Consider the following 18,715-nt stretch of genomic DNA (forward strand, 5'->3'; position numbering starts at 1 on the left):
GATATACGCACATATACTGGATAATATATATTTATATTGAACACAGCATATAATAGACTGCGCGCTTCCGTACGCAAGTCAGCGCGACAGCATCAGCAAGAGAGGAGGGAGAGGTGATGTTCAAGAGAGATGTTCTCTTCGTCACACTGAAGATTGTGTAACAGAGCATACCATATAACCCATTTGCTTCCTCTCTTACTGATGCTGACTCATTGACTCGTATGGAAGCGCGCAGTCTTTATATATTGTATATATGTATATCTGATGAATATGATCTGATCTATATATCTCTGATATATATATATATATATATATATATATATATATATATATATATATATATATATATATACTATTGATATACATTTGAAGACTAATTTTCTCTTTACGAAGGTCGCATAAACAAAAATTAATATTTATGGTTAAAAATGTAATAACGCATAAACAAAAATTAATATTTATGATTAAAAATGTAATAACGCATGTAAATATTTAAACTAAATGTAAAGTTCTTATTATATATTGAACGTTACACATAAATGTAAACATGAGTGTGTGTGTGTGTGTGTGTGTGACATATATACATATATATATATATATATATATATATATATATATATATATATATATATATATATATATCAATCACTTTCATCGGACGCATCAGGATCTTCCGTTTCAAAAATGCCATCAGTATCAAAATGATCATTGGAAACAGCGTCTTCAGAACACATTTCTTCCGTTTCTGCTGTTCTTTTATCTTTGGTACTTCTCAAATACTGTCGTTGTTTTGCCGCACGAAAAACTTCCATTATTTCTAATTTAAATTCCGCCCTAGTTTCGGGCCTTTTAAAATGTGGACATCTTTTAGCTGCATCTAAAACATATAATAATATTTTCACATTATTGATATTTAAAGAATCAAAATATTCATATTTTAACATATGTAGCGTATATTATGCTTTCATAAAACGGAAAATACGTACAAAAAAACACTTTTGCAATCTGTGTATTGTAAAATGCTAACGATTCTTTTGTTCGACCCCAATAAGTAAATTTACATGTTAGTTCATCTGTCATTGTTTCTTTTTGGAAATGACTGAGAGCTTCTCTCAACTTTATGCCGCCAACAAATTGAAGATATGTTAGCTGTAACAAATTTTCATAATTAGTTCATAATTATCTGTTTTTTGCAAAAAATCAATAATATATATAGATCAAGCATTTCTATACCTTAGTACAGCAGCATATAAAGCTGGAAGTTGACAGTTTACTGTGACAGATAATTCCTTTAGAAGGCTTTATAGAATTGCTTTACAACTCTATCTCGTTTTATCTTATAAGATGTCAATTCAGAGATATCTGTATTTTAGCATTTAATTGTGTAGCCTTACCTATAATAGGACTATTGAAACAGCGAATATAGTGACATCTTCCTATTATAAGATAGAATGAGATGGCAAGACTTAAAAAAAAATTATCTTTCTGGGATGCGCATTTTTGGACATGAGCAATTGGACAAAAACCACTGACATCGACTGATGCTTAGGTAAGCAGCATGATTGGCCAATCAAAGATTATTGTCCAATCGAACGTGTCTAAACGGACATCACCCTCTTTCTTCATAACTGTTAATTCCGACTTTACTTGTTAGATGGAATGCTTGATCCATTATTATGTCCATCATGAAGTCTATTATAAGATATGTCGTTGGAAAAATGCATATGAAATACCAATTCTTGCAGACGATCTGTATCGGTTTCTAGTTCCTTAAATTCTTTTACCGTTTTCAAGGGAAAACCATCTGTTCTTTTATATAAATTGTTTCGCATCGTCAATGTATGATGTTCTTTTAAAACTTTTATATCAGATAATATTATAGAATTTTGCTCAACTACTTGACTATAACATAGAAAATATATAATTGTACATATATAATAAAATAAAAATAACGTATTATGATACCTGAATGTTATAAATTTCTTATAGACATTTTTTATTAGTATAAGTTTATTATTGTATATTTTATATTCATAATATTACATTACAAATATAATGTTATATTCATAATATATTATATTTATAATATTTATAATATTCATTATTATATATATATATATATATTTTTTTTTTTAAATTCAACGGTGTGCCAAATTAATAATTACTAAAATTCAGTTAAAATAGTACAACTTGTACATGTATCAAAATATTTATGCCTCTGTCTGTATTTGACAATGCTACCGCATATGTCACTTGATTTTAATCAATATTTATAAATTAAAAGGAAACTAAAAGATTAGTATTATTTACATACCTCAGAAGTTTAATAATTTCGCATTGGATCGTGTCATTAGATGATTTTGCTCTGCGACAATCTACAAACAAATCAAGTTATTAATCATTTTATTTTTGCTTTTTCGCTATTGCACATTTTTGAAGAAATAACTTATTAAATAAATTTAAAAAATGTAATGTATAATTTTAAATTAATTTTATATAAACTACGTTTATAGTAATAGTTTCATATAGATATATATTATATATACGTTTTTTAATAAACTTTTCCAAAATAGTTAATCATGATTAATTTTGTAGACCTTATTTATACGTTAAAAGATTTTCATTAAAACTCTAATCCAAATAAAACTTTAATAAAAATTGCAATTCAAATAAAACTCTAATATTACCAGATTCCTGTAAGTCGTTGTGAAAGACAATTGGTATTTGTTCAACATCTAATGAAATAAATGTGTATTCATTGTGCTTATTGTTTTTAGTATTTCCATTATCGTTAACACCAGAATCAGATATGGATTGACAATTCTCCTTTTCAGGGATGTTTGAGATATTATTAGTTGATTTCGTTCTATTTGATGATGTTACAAACGAATTTTCTAACATAGTTGGTAAAGTCTTAATCCTTGTTCCATCATTATTATGATATATATTTTTCTGCAATCCATTGATACTTCCAGATGGCTCAACCGTTTCATTATTTTTACTTAATAATTTAGAATTCTCATTATTGTAAGATATACTCAAGTCTTGCCCAGTAAATATTCTTGATAATGAATGACTTTTATCATATTTGACTGGAAGCTTTAAATTGTGATCATTGGATGACATGTTTAAATCTTCAGTGAGATTTCTTGACAATGCATGACTGGTATCATATGTAACTGATTGTTTGTGATTATTGGGTGATAGACTAGTATCCATGCTGATGCTACGAGATAAAACGTGATTTGCATCGTGTGATATTTCCGATGTAACACGTTGTATTTTTGATTTATGCATGTTGTTTGGAAAAGTAATATCTCTTAAGATATTGGGGTGTGCTGCACTTGACTGAAGATCGTACAGTTCTTCACACATATCTGTACATATGCGTTTTATAATTCTTTTTTTCGTTTTCCGTTTTTCATCAGATGAAGTTGTAAGCAATTTCTTAGGTTTTATTATATGTCTTCCTTTTGAAGTCATTTTCGATTCTTTTATCTTATATTTATGCTTATTTATACAATTAATTGTATTTTTAACGTTAGACATATTATACTAAATAGAATAAAAACTTAATACAATTATTTTCAATATTATAAAGAATATTAAGTTAGATAAATATTAGTTAAGAATATTAATGTTATATAAATTTTAATAATCAAAAAAAATGTTATGTATATATATTATATAACATTTATTAACATTATAAATGTTATATGTTATATACACGTCACTATTTAATTATATATACTATTATATTATATTATATACACTATTTAATTATTCAAATTTAAACAAAATAGTAAATCATAGCATATCAGTTTAATATGTCTGGAAACATTGTAGTTATTACCCATACATTTTGAATAATAGTATCTTCTTCACCAATAATTCCAGACCATTTTGGAATTCTAAAACATTTAGTATATACATCCGATAAAGTAATAATAAATCGTTCAGATAAATTAAAACACTCAAACACTCCCATTGATTTTGATTCAATTACATAATTATAAAAATTGTTAACTTCCTTAAATCTTTTAAGAATAAAATAATATTTTGTTGAGATTTGAACAATGTTTTCTATAATGCATATAATTCCACTTTTTAAGAAACAACAATTGTCACGTTCATTACATCCATATGTAATATGACCTACTTTTAATAATTTGAATTGAGTACATGTCGAAGGGATATTACGTAAAAGAGGACCACTTTTATGAATATAATATGCACGTACTATACCGTCAGAATTATTCGATTTTAAGGATACAGTACATAAGTTTAACTCGTGTAATCTTCAAACAAACTGTTGCAATGAAAGATTCCGAAATTCCGAAATTCTGGCATATAATTCTCAAAATCGAATGCGGAAAATGAATCTAACTTCCCTAAAAGTTTTACATCGTTGGCAAGATGAAATAAACCGTGCAAATTATATGACATAAATTCTATTCCGTACAAATTTTCGCTAAGAATTACAAATTTTCGTAATGCTTTTTTTGCAAATAAGATATCTTCATCAGATTAAATATCGGACATAAGAATGCGGATACCACAGGATAACAATAAAAAATGTATATAAACATTCTGTGTCACCACGTTACATAATACAGAAGATCCTGTGTATATTAAAAATGTACGAAATATATATATTCAGTAGCCTTATAGGTTTTATATTCTACAATATCTCTACACCGACGAGAAAATTCACGTGGACAATAAACGCTAGAAGAAATCAATCTTGTTGAAATTATGTTTATTTGTCTACCAGACAATTTTGACACGGCAAACTTCCCTTCAAGCTATGCAATAATCAATTTTTTAGTCACTCCAAGCAAAACCAAATGCATGTATTCAAAAGGAACATTTGAAACTAATCCCATTGGAAGTACAGATAATGGACTTTCACCATTATGATGTTCTATATCTATACACATTTTATATTCAAAATCAGTTCGTAATGGTGAATCAAACTCATTAAATACCATTCTATTAGATGCTCTAAACCCTTCAACTTTGCATTTAGAACATGAATTTGAAGACATGTGACCTCTATGATTTAAAATTAATGCTCTTGCTGGTGCATCTGCAATAAAGCATCTAATGCGTAAAGGAATTTTTCTATCATGAATAGATACTCCACCATTTTGTATCACTTGTAGAACATCATTAACAAATCGTTCCATAAATTTATGAGGATCACATGGTTTCAATTTTCCTATATAAACTCCAGCTATAATAGGTTTACTATTTATATTTTTTATTCTATATTGTATTGGCCAAAATTGTCTAGATTCATTCAATATTGCACCATCTGTGCTTATATCTATAATTATTTTAGTAGGTAATTGATTTTCAGGTATGCATATCAATCTATTTTGAAGAGTTGTTTCGAAACCGATATGAACGTATTGACCTGAACCTAATGGTATAATATTATAATTTGAATTTTTTGGTGTTTGCAGAAAAGTTTTAGTTAAACGTGGTAAATACGATAGGATGTGATCTCAAAATACGTAAAATAGCATCACCTTGTACATGTGTAATATTATGTATGACAAAAACATTACGTAAAGCAGAAGTAAATAAATATTGATGATTGATCTATTATGAGTTAATAGCTGATTCTACATCTGAGTCAACAGCTAATTCTGATTCTTTCTCTATATTTGCATGCGATACTTTTGAATAATTAAGATAATTTTTTTCATCTGCAAAATTATTGGGCTCAGACATTAATTCTGATTTTTCAGAATCGCATTTTACTGCCAAATTATAAGATTTTTCACTACATTTTTCGTAATTCTCTTTCGATCTTAGAAATAATATTTGCCTTTTCTTTTGCGATATGCTTTTATGCGTAAAACTTTTACTATACTTTAATTTATTTGAATTTGCTATATTATATAAATAAAAACATTTTACTGTATGAAATCCTGACTGTTAAGTATGATTCGGTTCAGTACAAAATCATTCGTTTCTTGCGGCAACGCTGTAACAACAAAAATCTGCAATGAGTATAAACAAATTTAATTATTTAATTATTAGAGTAGGGGTTATAAGAAGATTATTAGTGAGATTAATTTGTTTAATTCAGATTGATGTAAAACGACTTATTGCTTATTCGTCAGTTGTTCATATAAATATATTAATATGTTCAATATTAACGTTAATAAAGATAGGATTTATTAGATCATATATTTTAATAATTTCTTATGGATTATGTTCATCAGGATTATTTTTTATAGTAAATTTATATTATGAACGTTCACATAGGCGATTAATATTTTTTAATAAAGGGATATTAAATGTAATGCCTTCATTAAGAATTTGATGATTTTTTTTATGTTCAGCTAATTTTTCTTTTCGATTTTCTTTAAATTTTATTAGAGAGATTTATATAATTAGAATTTTAATTGGATGAGATTTATATATGATAGTTTACTTAATAATTATTTGTTTTTTTAGAGAAGTGCTTATTCTTTATATTTATATTCATATATTCTTCATGGTAATGTTTATATAGAGGAGAAATTTATAAATATTTATTTAAAAGATTATATAATTTTATTAATTCATATTAAACCATTAGTTTTATTAATTTTAAATTTATGTTTATTATATTAATTTTTAAGAAGTTTAAGTAGTTTATTTATAAAACATTAATTTGTGGAATTGAAGAAATTTTTTTATCTTAAATAAATAATTTATTCATTTATTCATTTGTTATATTTATGATATTTATTTTATTTATTTTTTTAAGACTTTATTATTATTATATAGATTTAGGAATTATAATGAAGTGATTATTATTTAATTTTAATTCAATTAATATAGAATTTTATTTATTATTTGATTATCATGTTTATTTATTAGGATAGTTATATTAATCTCTTCAATAATTATGTTATATAGTATAATTTATACAGGGAGAGAAATTTATATTGATCGATTTATTAAATTAGTAATTTTGTTTATTTTATCAATAATTATAATAATTATTAGTTCAAATTTAATTAGGATTTTATTTGGGTGGGCTAGGTCTTATTTCATGTAGTTTAGTAATTTTTTATTAAAATTATATATGTCTTATAATTCTGGGTTAGTAACTGTTTTATGTAATCGAATTGGAGATATTGGTTTATTAATATCTATTAGATTAATATATATTTATGAGAGATGAATATTTATTTTATATAAAGGTCTAATAAGTTAATGTTTTTTTTAACCTCGATTACTAAAAGAGCACAGATTCCTTTTTCTGTCTGATTATCTATGGCGATAGCAGCTCCCACACCAGTATCTGCCTTGGTTCATTCTTCAACATTAGTAACAGTAGGTGTTTATTTAATAATTCGAGTTAATAAAATTTTGATTAATAAAATAATAGATAAAATTTTGTTGTGTGTATCAATTTTTACTATATTTATATCTGGATTAATGGCAAATTCTGAGAATGATTTTAAAAAAATTATTGCATTGCCTACTTTAAGTCAATTGGGTTTAATAATAATAATTTTAAGATTGGGATTAAATTATTTATCATTCTATCATTTGTTAACTCATGCAATCTTTAAATCATTGTTATTTATATGTGCTGGAATTATAATTCATTTAATAAATGATAATCAGGATATTCGATTTTGTGGGAATATAAATAAATATATTTCTTTTACTATAGTAAGTTTTTATATTTCAAGATTAGTTTTGATAAGATTTCCATTTATAGCAGGATTTTACTCTAAAGATTTAATTATAGAATCAATTTATTTAATAAATATTAATATATTTTTATTATTTATAATAGTTTTATCAATTTCTTTGACTGTTTCATATTCTTTTCGATTATTTTATTATATTTATTTTGATGAAAATAATAGAAGGTATAGGTTTTATTAATATAAAGAAAAAAAGTTAATAAAATTTTCTATAATTATTTTAATAAGATTAAGTTTAATTAGAAGTTCAATATTAACATGATTATTTTTTTTTGATAATTATTTTATGTTGTTAAAAATTAATATTAAATTATTAACAATTTTTATATTATTATTAGAGATTATTTTAGGAAATTTTATATATCTAAAAAATTGTACAAGTTTATATTTTTATAGGTTTTTTTTTAGATCTATATGATTTTTAAATTATATATAATATTTATATAAATTTATAAATCATTTTTTAATTAAGGTAATAATATATATGAAATAGATAAAAAGTGGATTACATTTACAAGAAAAAATTTAGTTTTAAGAGTAATTAAGGGAATTAGATTAAATGTAAATTATTATAAAATTTTTATGTTTATTTTTATTGTAATTTATGTATTAATAATAATTAAAGAAAATAGAGAGTCACGCGCGTTTGTATGTTATCTTACCGGTTAGATCGATATGTCTTTGATATATTATTGTATTACACATTAGTGTAATATAGATATAGAATGATCGAGAGGGGAACATATATGAAATGGTATGTTACGAGCCCTTTGGAATCACATTAAATCTAAATATTTATGTTCACATTCCTAGATTGGTATACAAATATATATTTGTATTTTTTATATACTTTTAAACCAATTCATAAATGTGACTGTCAATATTTAGATTCAATGTGATCTCAAAGACCTAGCTAGCAAAAATTATTTCACATCCGTGCAAAAGCGTTTTGTATTGATGTATCATAGATTATGAGACATAGACAGCAAGAGGTACATTGAATTATAAGACACATGCAACTACAAGAGATATGTCGAACAAAAAGAAATTTAAGCATTTGGCTGATTGTTTTACTTACTCTTTATTTTATGTGCTTTTAAACTTTATTTTATGTCTTCTATGGTACTTCGTCAATGTGCGCTGCACTTCTGCGTTTTAACAATTTTTTTGCAATTGTATGAAATTCTAATGATACAATTTGACTCACAATCAGTCAATTATACATAAGTACAAGTTATCCCTTTCCTGCAGCAAAACGTTGTAACATAACGAAAATCTGCAATAAATATGAACAAATTTAAAAATAATTGAGTACCACGATTTAAATTATAATCACACACACACACACACACACACACACACACACACACACACACACACACACACACACACACACACACACATGCGCGCGCGTTTGTATGTGATGTTACCGGTTAGATCGATGTCTTTATTTGATACATTATTGTATTACACATTAGTGTAATACAGATATAGAATGGTCGAGAGGGGAACATATATGAAATGGTATGTTACGGGGCCTTTGGAATCACTTTAAATCTAAATATGTATGTTCACATTCCTAGATTGGTATACAAATATATATTTGTATTTTTTATATACTTTTAAACCAATTCATAAATGTGACTGTAAATATTTAGATTCAATGTGATCTCAAAGGCCTAGCTAGCAAAAATCATTTCACATACGTAGCAAAAACGTTTTGTATTGCAATGATGATGTATCGTAAATTATGAGACATAGACAGCAAGAGATACATTGAATTATAAGAAACATGCAACTATTGTATAAGAGATATGTCGAACAAAAAGAAATTTAAGCATTTGGCTGATTGTTTTACTTACTCTTTATTTTATGTGCTTTTAGATTTTATTTTATGTCCTATATGGTACTTTGTCAATATGCGCTGCACTTCTGCGTTTTTTGTGCCTCCGGAGAGGCACGGTAGTTGGGATCGTTTGCCGGAAGGAATTTGGGAATTCGGGCTCCACCTGAGAACTTCACTGTTTTTATTTGTTTAAAGATTGACACCTTTTCAGTTAAATAAATATATTAATATTTATTTTATTTGTGACTTGATTACAATGTTCCCGCACTTTCGCTCGCGTCGCGTATCACGATAACGGATATCTTAACGTGCGCGTGTCTAGAATCGAGTTTCGGTCTCGAGACTCGCCTCTCGCTTCTTCGTATATATTTCTGCCGACTGCGTGGCTATTCAATATTATAATAATTATTGATACTCGTTTTGACACTCGCGGTTGTTAGAGATATTGCTCGCGTAAAGGAATAAAGATTGCCCGTTTGGTAGTTATTGTGACTACCCGCGTAATATTAATTAATGATCAAGACTGCCCGCGTAATATTAATGGTAAAGACTGCCCGCCGTTCGTTAGCGGTGGGCCTTTTTATTAACTCCCCTTGGCTTCCCGGGAGGGGGTCGTTTAGCGACAAGGCTGTGTGTCTTGTCGCTTGATTTTGGCAATATCCGGATGCAAGCTAAGAAGTTCTAAGTAGGACTTCTTTGCTTGCACTTTCGCAATTTCTTTATTCCTTTTTATTTCGCCTTTAAGTAGAACTTCTACGTTGCATTTTCGCAATGTCCTTCTTCCGTTTGCCCTGATTTCCGCGTTTTCGCAATGAAATGATTGCACGGTCGCTCGGGCTTAGCGCGTGGCTCGCGTTTTCAGCGCTTTGTTCGGTCAACGCTCGTAACGTGATCTGTATTCGCGTTACACGTTGAGCAATCATATAAAATAATATGTATTTAGAATAATATATTTAATAATTCATGTATAGCCTGTTCGGGCTATAACAGTTTTAACAATTTTTTTGCAATTGTATGAAATTCTATTAATACAATTTGATTCACAATCAGTCAATTATACATAAGTACATGTTATCCCTTTCCTGCAGCGAAACATTATAACATAATGAAAATCTGCAATAAATATAAACAAATATGTGTAGCTACAATAATATATTAATAAGAATTTTAGGAAAGAATAACGGCATTCGTATCAAATATAAGAATCAAGTATAAGTTCACGATAAAATACCAGAAGTTTAAAATATCCGATTAACACTTTTGAGGTTAACTTGTGTTGGATTTATAAATAATGTTTTATCGAAAATTACCAAATATGTATACAAAATATTATAAAAAATATCTTTTATGCGAGAATATCAATAGTATTTGTTTGCAGTTTATTCGATAAATCGGTTAATCGAGGATACAATATGCATATAGAGCTAACGATCTAGACAAACTGAGAGGAAGAGAAGATCTGGGAGAATCATCGGGCGCCGGCGGAGCAACGCAAAGGTGAGAATTTATTATTTATTAATTAATTGTTCTGAATCTCAAAATTTATAAAATTATTTAAATATATTTCTGTTTATTATCGTACGCTTGGTATGTAAAATCAAAGAGTACAATAATAATTTTACAACAATTATATAATTATTGCGAGTGTCGCTATAATTTCGATTATTGATTATGTATTGTATTTGTTTGGTATAGATCTACGAAGTAAATATAGATCTCAATGCAGTCAACTCCGCTACTGCGCATCGGATGGTGAGTGAATTATATTTTATTACGAGGTAACGGTTTTGTAGTGAGTTGATGGTAGATTTTGAATTTTAAATAGACTGTAGACTGTAGACTGTAGACTGTAGTTACTTCCGTTACCACAAAATAGATGAATGGATTATTAGATTATTAGATTAGATTAATATTTCACTTTAAAATAAATAGAAAATATTTTATAATACTTTTATAATACATAGATTTAAACTAATTTATTTGATATACATACTAATGATCATTAATTGCGTGTATGATTATAAATTTTTTAAATGATTATATAATCATTAATAATTTACTTTTATATATATACATTAAATTTTAATTTTTTATAATCCGATTCATATGGATTGATAATTTGACTTTACATTAGTTAGAGCGATATATTGTAAAATAACATAAGTGTATATGATAAAAGATATTTTGCGAGAATTTTATCGCGAATGAAAGAAAAACAAAATTAATAAACAAAGTATCGCGGAAATTAGTTGTGACTTAGGTCATTGACGGAGTTCGTTACCACCCACGGACGGGAACGGATATGGCACGCTGTTTTGCTATTTAATACCATCAAAAAAATTCTACCAAATTAAATTGATACTCAAAGATAAGAAATTAGTATTATATCTAGACATACTTATTTATCGAATTATTATTAAGCTATAATTGAAAATGCAGAATTTGAATTATGTCTAGACAAAATATTAATCTTGGATTTATTTTGTTATGGAAAATTTCTTGGAAATTAAAATTATGTGCATAATTTTAATTCCCAAATTTTTATTATGTACATATATAATTTTAATTCGTGAATTTTTATTATGTCATAGATATAATTTTAATTCACTGAATTATTATGATGGCTTACAATTTATATTCTTGCAATTATATTACAATATAACAAAAGTACATTAATATTATCTTATGGCATAATAAAAATAAATTAAAATTATGTTTTGACATAAAAGTAATTCCACGTAGGCTGTATCTTTCTCTGTGTGTTTTGAATTAATTTTATGTCAAGACGGTTTTAATTCATTTGTATTATGTTATGATATAATGATTTATTCTTAGTATTTTTATTTTATTGCTAGTATTGCCAGTACTGCCGCAGTATTAAAAAGTATTTCTATTGTATTATTTTTTTTTTCTTATATTGCTAGTATTTCGGTATATTTTTTTAAAACGTGTTTTCAAAAATTATATTTATTTTCTTTATTTATACACTATACATAGTTTGGTAAAAAAGTATATCAATGAGATCAGGTAAAGTAACAAAATAAATCTATTATTCTTTTTATTTTACATAACAGATAATGTAATAAATAATATAATACGTGAAAATAAAAATTTGGTACATTACTATTATATTAAAACTAAAATTTAAAATTTTCATAAAAATATAATGAATAAAATAAAATAATAACTAATCATTCTTTAATTTTTTGAACTTTTTGGGGATTTCTGTACGTACATCTTTGTTAATTATAAAAGGATTTATACCATTTAAAGATATTGGTCTGTATATTATAAATTTCTTATCGACTTCTTGAATATCATCTTTCTTTAGCCGTTTAAGTTCATCTAAATTGGCACATAAAAATTTAATTTTACATGTATTTTGTTCTACGCGTAATACCCTTCCTATGTACCATCCTGTATCATGATAAACACAGTAATATTTTTCACATTCTATTTTCAATTCTTCATTTGATTTATTTGTACTTGCAAGTTTCATACCACGAACTTGATATAATCTGTCACTAAACAACCTATTTTTATTTTGATACGGCCAACAAAGTAAAGATTTCCTAACATTTTTTAAATTAATATTTTCATCTAAAAATAAACTTTTATTATTTTCTGTGCAGTTAGCCGTATAATCTCTTAAATTTAATTTTGTTTGAGTTTTAAATATTAAAATATCATTTTGCAGATTTTCTAAATCTTCTTCAAAATCTTCATTAGCAGCTTCTTCATTATTTTGTTGTTTTATAATGTCATTGTCATTTTCCTCTTTTTCTTCACTTTCCTCTTCAGTTAAATGTCGAATATTAATGATTTCAAAACTTTCCTTTATTTTTTCTTCAGTCATATCCATTTTTAATTTTATTGCGATATTCAATGCATTTTTAGCGGTGTCCAAAATATGTAAAATTTTTTCTATAGATGGAGTTTCATAAGATTTTAAAATTTAAGTATCAGAAGAAATTCCTAATTGATTATTTTCTTCTTGTAGAAATTGAAATGTACTTCCTTAAAATAAGAAGATCCATTACTAAAGTGAATTAAACTTTGATAAACATTTATGCGATTTAATTAAAATTGACAGTATAAATTAAACTTACTTAAGTCACTACTTATTTCGTTTAAAATTTGCAGTCGATTTAAACGTCTCAAAATGCTCAATAAATTAAAATTAACTACTATTGAGAAAGTAGATGTTATGGACCTTATTCGTCTGAAAATTTTTTCACATGGCTAACTGCTACGTAATCAAGGTATGATTAGTTCCTCGAACTATCTTCTCTATAATTTTAAAAAAGATGTTGCATGCCACATAGAATATATGCGTTCTTCTATTTTTAACTTTTTATTTAAAAAAAAATTGAGTATATGTTGAATTAAAATAAGAAACTGTTTAGTACCCTCGCTATCTGGAATATTAGTTAATAATTCCGTAACACGAGGTGCACATAATTTTTCCACTCAAAATTCATTTGATCTTTTGCTGAAAAAAGTTTCAGAATTTTATATACAGGGTGTTTCAGAACAATCTTCCGTCCGTAAAATGACGTATTCCTGATACAATTCTAAGACGATTTTTCTTTTACCAAAATTTGAATCGAAGTTTATTATAGATTCATTAATATTATTATAGATAAATTATATTATATATGTTATATATATATATATATATATATATATATATATGTATATATATATTATAGATATAATAATATTAATATAGATATATAAAATAAAAAATATTTTTAAGATGGTAAAATATGAAATAAGACAAGTCAATATTATTGAAGTATTGAAAAAGATTTATTACAATATTTTTATAATTTATAACAAGTTTTATTACAATATTTTTATATTTTAGAACAAATTTTATTACAATAATTTTATAATATTTCTTAAACATTGAACATTGAAATAAAATATCGATCTTTGCCTGAAATATGGAAATTGCATGTTTTCACATTATATTCTCGAAACATCAACTATGTAAATTTCATATGAACTATTTTCGTGTGGTAGTTCGATTTCGTAAGCTTTAAAATAAGTATCTAAACCTAAAGTAGTACACTTTTTATATATAACATAAAAAAATTTTCTGTTCTTTAAAATAATACGTTTTATTATGCCAAATGACAAATTATTATCATCGGCATTAGAAATTATCACATATTTAGATTTAAATATAACGCTGTTATATCGAACCCATGCAACTTCCATTAAATGTTATCATCTATTTGGGATACATTTATAAAAATTGATTTGGGACAAGTTGTCGTGAGTGTCTTTCTACGAATGAGTGCTATTAAGTGCGCATCCGAATCACTTGATAATAATCTTATTTCTGAACTTATTTTAATTATGTCGTCAAGTCCTTTTTTACTAAGAAAGCTATAACAAGAACGCAATTGTACCTTGAGCGCTAATGTCAATGTTATATTTCTTTTTGACGTTGCGATAAACGCATAAGTCTTCGAAATTTTATGAAACCTCTCATATCCAATGGAAGATAAATTTTTAAGAGGTCCCATTTTTCGAATAATTTCTGGATAATGTACCATAAAGTGAAATTTAGGTTTTAGGTAATTATTGAATAATTGTATATACATTTCATAATGGGAAATTATTAATGATCTAAAGAAGTTTACTTGAGCATCTGATATAATTCTACCTGTTACAATATTAATAATTTTACAAAGCATGAGATAGAAATTCTAAACTTCATCGTCATAAGGAACTAGATCTCCTATAATAAAAGTTAAGTAACAAATCATTGCAAACATTTCTGCTACTATTATTATTACACATCTTTTTTTCACGTAATCAATTTTTATCAATGGCATTTTGTTTCCTCTATCAAAATTTGATTGATGATTAAAGTATTTAATTCTTTCATTTAGATATTCTATTGTGAAAAACTTCTCTGCTAGAAAATACTAAATTATTTTCGCAAGATCATATCTGCAAACATCTTCGAAAAGATCATGCATTATATCGCAAGTTATATTTATCGAATAATCAAAATAAGAAATTTCGTTGAATATACATTCCTCTTTTATGCCGTATGCCAATTCTGCAACATTTTCGCAATAATTTTGAGGGGTACGTAATAAACTTTTGTCTTTGGAAATTGTAGAACACGTATTTGTTTTTACAGCACGACAAATTCTACAAAAATAATCACTGGAAAAACTCATTGAAACCTGGAAGGCCGTTAAGTCCTAAATTATCACCTAAAAGTGTTATTATGACGAAATAAACAATATGTTCAGAACCGTTTGCATCACGAATAACAATTCCTTTATTACTTAAATATTTCAATTCCTCTATTATAGGCCGAAAGCATTTTTCGTTCCTAAAATATATTTGATCTGATGAATTTATCAGTTGTATTAAAAAAATATTCTCTAATAACGAAGCATATTGCGAAGGCAAAATTGCGATAAAGTACTCCTACTTTATAAATCCTTGCTGCAGATCCTAAAGGATTATTTGTTACGACTTGTGCCGTATTTCCGGAAGGTGAGGAATAAAAGATTGTAGCGCACGTGGTTTCGACTGTGAGATCACTTTATTGAGAGAGAGAAAAATGGCCGGGGGCCGGCACCTTCAGGGTTACCAACATTAAAACTTGCATTGCTGCTAACTTGAGAACAATATATGGTAGCCTCGCGTGATAGGGCTAAGCGCAGGTGCAATGAGAGCGGGAAATCCAACATTATTCGTTTCAAAATCATCGTAATATAAAAACAACGGTATAACTGTTTTATTTGGATAATGCTCTGTAATAGATTTCCATATAGTACCATCGCAAATACTTATATACGTCTTATCAATGTATTTTGCAGCAACATTTGTTTTAAGAATAGAAAATAATTTTTCGTAGAAACCTGGTAATTCTAAAAGAGATTTTAATGTTTCACACAGAGGTATGATTTTACCTTCACATTTCTGAACAGTGAGAACTGTGTTTTGCTCTTTTCTTTTATTACTATACAATTCTCCAATAAAGAATGATTGTGGAGAGATAAAATATTTAGATTTTCGGAGATATTGGAATCTTTTATACTCGCTGTTAATATTTTCCAATATGGATATCTTAAAACAATTATCAAAATTATGTAAATCAGAGGGTAACTGCGATTTTAATTTTTGAAGAAAATGTTTAGAAACATTCTGAATTGTATCTTGAAATTCTTCTATAATTTTTTGAACTATCGATCAGGAAGTGGGTTTCTAATATAATTGAGCGACAAATTTTAGCACACAATTTTCAATATCGTTAGATGCAATATTTTATTCAATTTCAAAATTATTTGTATTATTACATGAATTACTTTCTGATATGTTTTCCCTTTTAAATACTATAGACATCTGTAATGACGAATCATCTTGCGATTTCCTATCATTTGTGTCTTGTAATTGATGTATTTGGAATGAACATGAGCCTAAATGCTTTTGTAATGAAAAGAAAAGAAGGAAATATTCGATAACATTTAGAATGAGTGCATTTATATGTCATCTCAAATAGATGATATGATTTCAAATGTTTTATATATGCTCGATTATCTCCGAAATCTTTTTAAAACAAATTCGACCATTTATTTTGCTAGAGCGATTTTTAATGCGATGTTAGTATTAGGAAAACTAATTGTTTTTTATATTGCAAGAACCAAATAATAAGCTAATAATAAGCTAAATAAAACTAAATAGTAATGAGAAAAAAAGTTTCAAATATATATGAAAAAATATATAATATATATACAATAATATATACAATAATATATATACAAATTTTCAGATATATATACAATGAAGAACACTAATTTCTTTTTATTTTATTTAATGCACTACACAGAAAAGGAATATTCTCATCCCAAATCGTATGAATCTCATAAATTCCCCATTGGGTTAAGTACTATATGTTTTCACATTCTTTGGGATAACATGCATTAAATGTTGCACAAATCTTGAAAAGTACATCCAATGCTTTTAATACCGTCGGCATAAAATACAATGTTGTATCGAGTCGGATGTATACATTTTTGATTGCAGTTATTTCTGGTCCAACGACGATTATAAAAGGTTGCATCGTAAGGTTCATTTGAGGCATTTTATTTTGTTTGTCCTGACATATTTTTTCAAAATCTCCAGATACCTAAAGTAAATTACAAATCGTGAAAAACCGGTTTTTTTTTTATTTTGGATCTTCAGAAACGAATAGAATAGAAATAAACTTACTTTGCAGTGTACTAGAATTCCTTCCTGACTTTCCGAGATTGTAGGTTTCCACATTTTTTCTTGATTCCAATTTTAAAAGTAATTTTATTTAACTTAGGGACTACAAAACTTGCTAAAAGCCATATTTCAAGAGCCGTTTTCTAATCTACAAAGAAATTAATAGATATAATGTTTTAATAGAATATTGTTCATATTATTTGCATATTATAAATTAAGATAAAGTTTGTAATACAGGAATATTAGCCCAATTTCAGAGACTGTGCATTCATTAAAGTTTCATAAATGCTATCGCCTATAGATAGACTTTTTTCAAAATAATTGAAAAATTTGTTGAAATTTATGTTCTAAGATTTCATTAATTGTTCTTTACAGTCAGGAAATTTTCTATCAAAATCTCTTTTAATCTGTAAGAACAAGTAGAAATATTTATATCTATGTGAACTTGGCACCCCATTTTTAATAAATTAAGTTTTCAATACAGAAAATTATAGTATTTTGTTTATAATTGTTTGTAATAACAGTAATTTCGTTTATGTTCAAAATAACACATTGAAATCTTTTTATTTTATAATTTTTCTTATTTTTTTATAATTTTTCTTATAATTTTTTTAATAATTTTTTAAATAACTTTTTTATTTATTTTTTTTTTAATTTTTCTTTATAAAGTGATACACACACACACACACACACACACACATTAGATATTGGTATATGTCTACATAAAAACTATTAGATCCAAGCCAAATTTTTGCGACGACTTTTACATTCGTCTCGCGGCCGAACGATAGACGCGTTTGCCGTGTCGATTTCTCCGTCACGCGGATGTACGTTGCATCGGTGAATCGGAGCTAATTCGCCAAAGGGGAGATGCGGAATAGTCGTTGACAAAAACGGGAAAACG

General features: G+C 26.5%; 1 protein-coding gene and 2 pseudogenes across 1 annotated transcript; 1 reads left to right on the forward strand and 2 right to left on the reverse strand.

The window, feature by feature from the left end:
• Positions 1-641: 641 nt before the first annotated feature.
• LOC138935769 (uncharacterized) lies at positions 642-3,549 on the reverse strand. Its single transcript, XM_070300604.1, has 6 exons — positions 3,094-3,549; positions 2,688-2,763; positions 2,315-2,363; positions 1,734-1,902; positions 987-1,149; positions 642-877 (listed from the first exon to the last, which is right to left on the reverse strand). The coding sequence occupies exons 1-6, from the start codon at positions 3,547-3,549 to the stop codon at positions 642-644; spliced, it is 1,149 nt and encodes a 382-aa protein (XP_070156705.1).
• Positions 3,550-4,546: 997 nt separating this feature from the next.
• LOC138935770 (NADH-ubiquinone oxidoreductase chain 5-like) lies at positions 4,547-15,773 on the forward strand (annotated as a pseudogene).
• Positions 15,774-17,395: 1,622 nt separating this feature from the next.
• LOC138935771 (uncharacterized) lies at positions 17,396-18,083 on the reverse strand (annotated as a pseudogene).
• Positions 18,084-18,715: the final 632 nt, after the last annotated feature.

The sequence above is a fragment of the Polyergus mexicanus genome, unplaced genomic scaffold (assembly GCF_030449975.1).
Source record: "Polyergus mexicanus isolate NDT 795.1 unplaced genomic scaffold, iyPolMexi1.0 SCAF_8, whole genome shotgun sequence".
Taxonomy (NCBI): domain Eukaryota; kingdom Metazoa; phylum Arthropoda; class Insecta; order Hymenoptera; family Formicidae; genus Polyergus; species Polyergus mexicanus.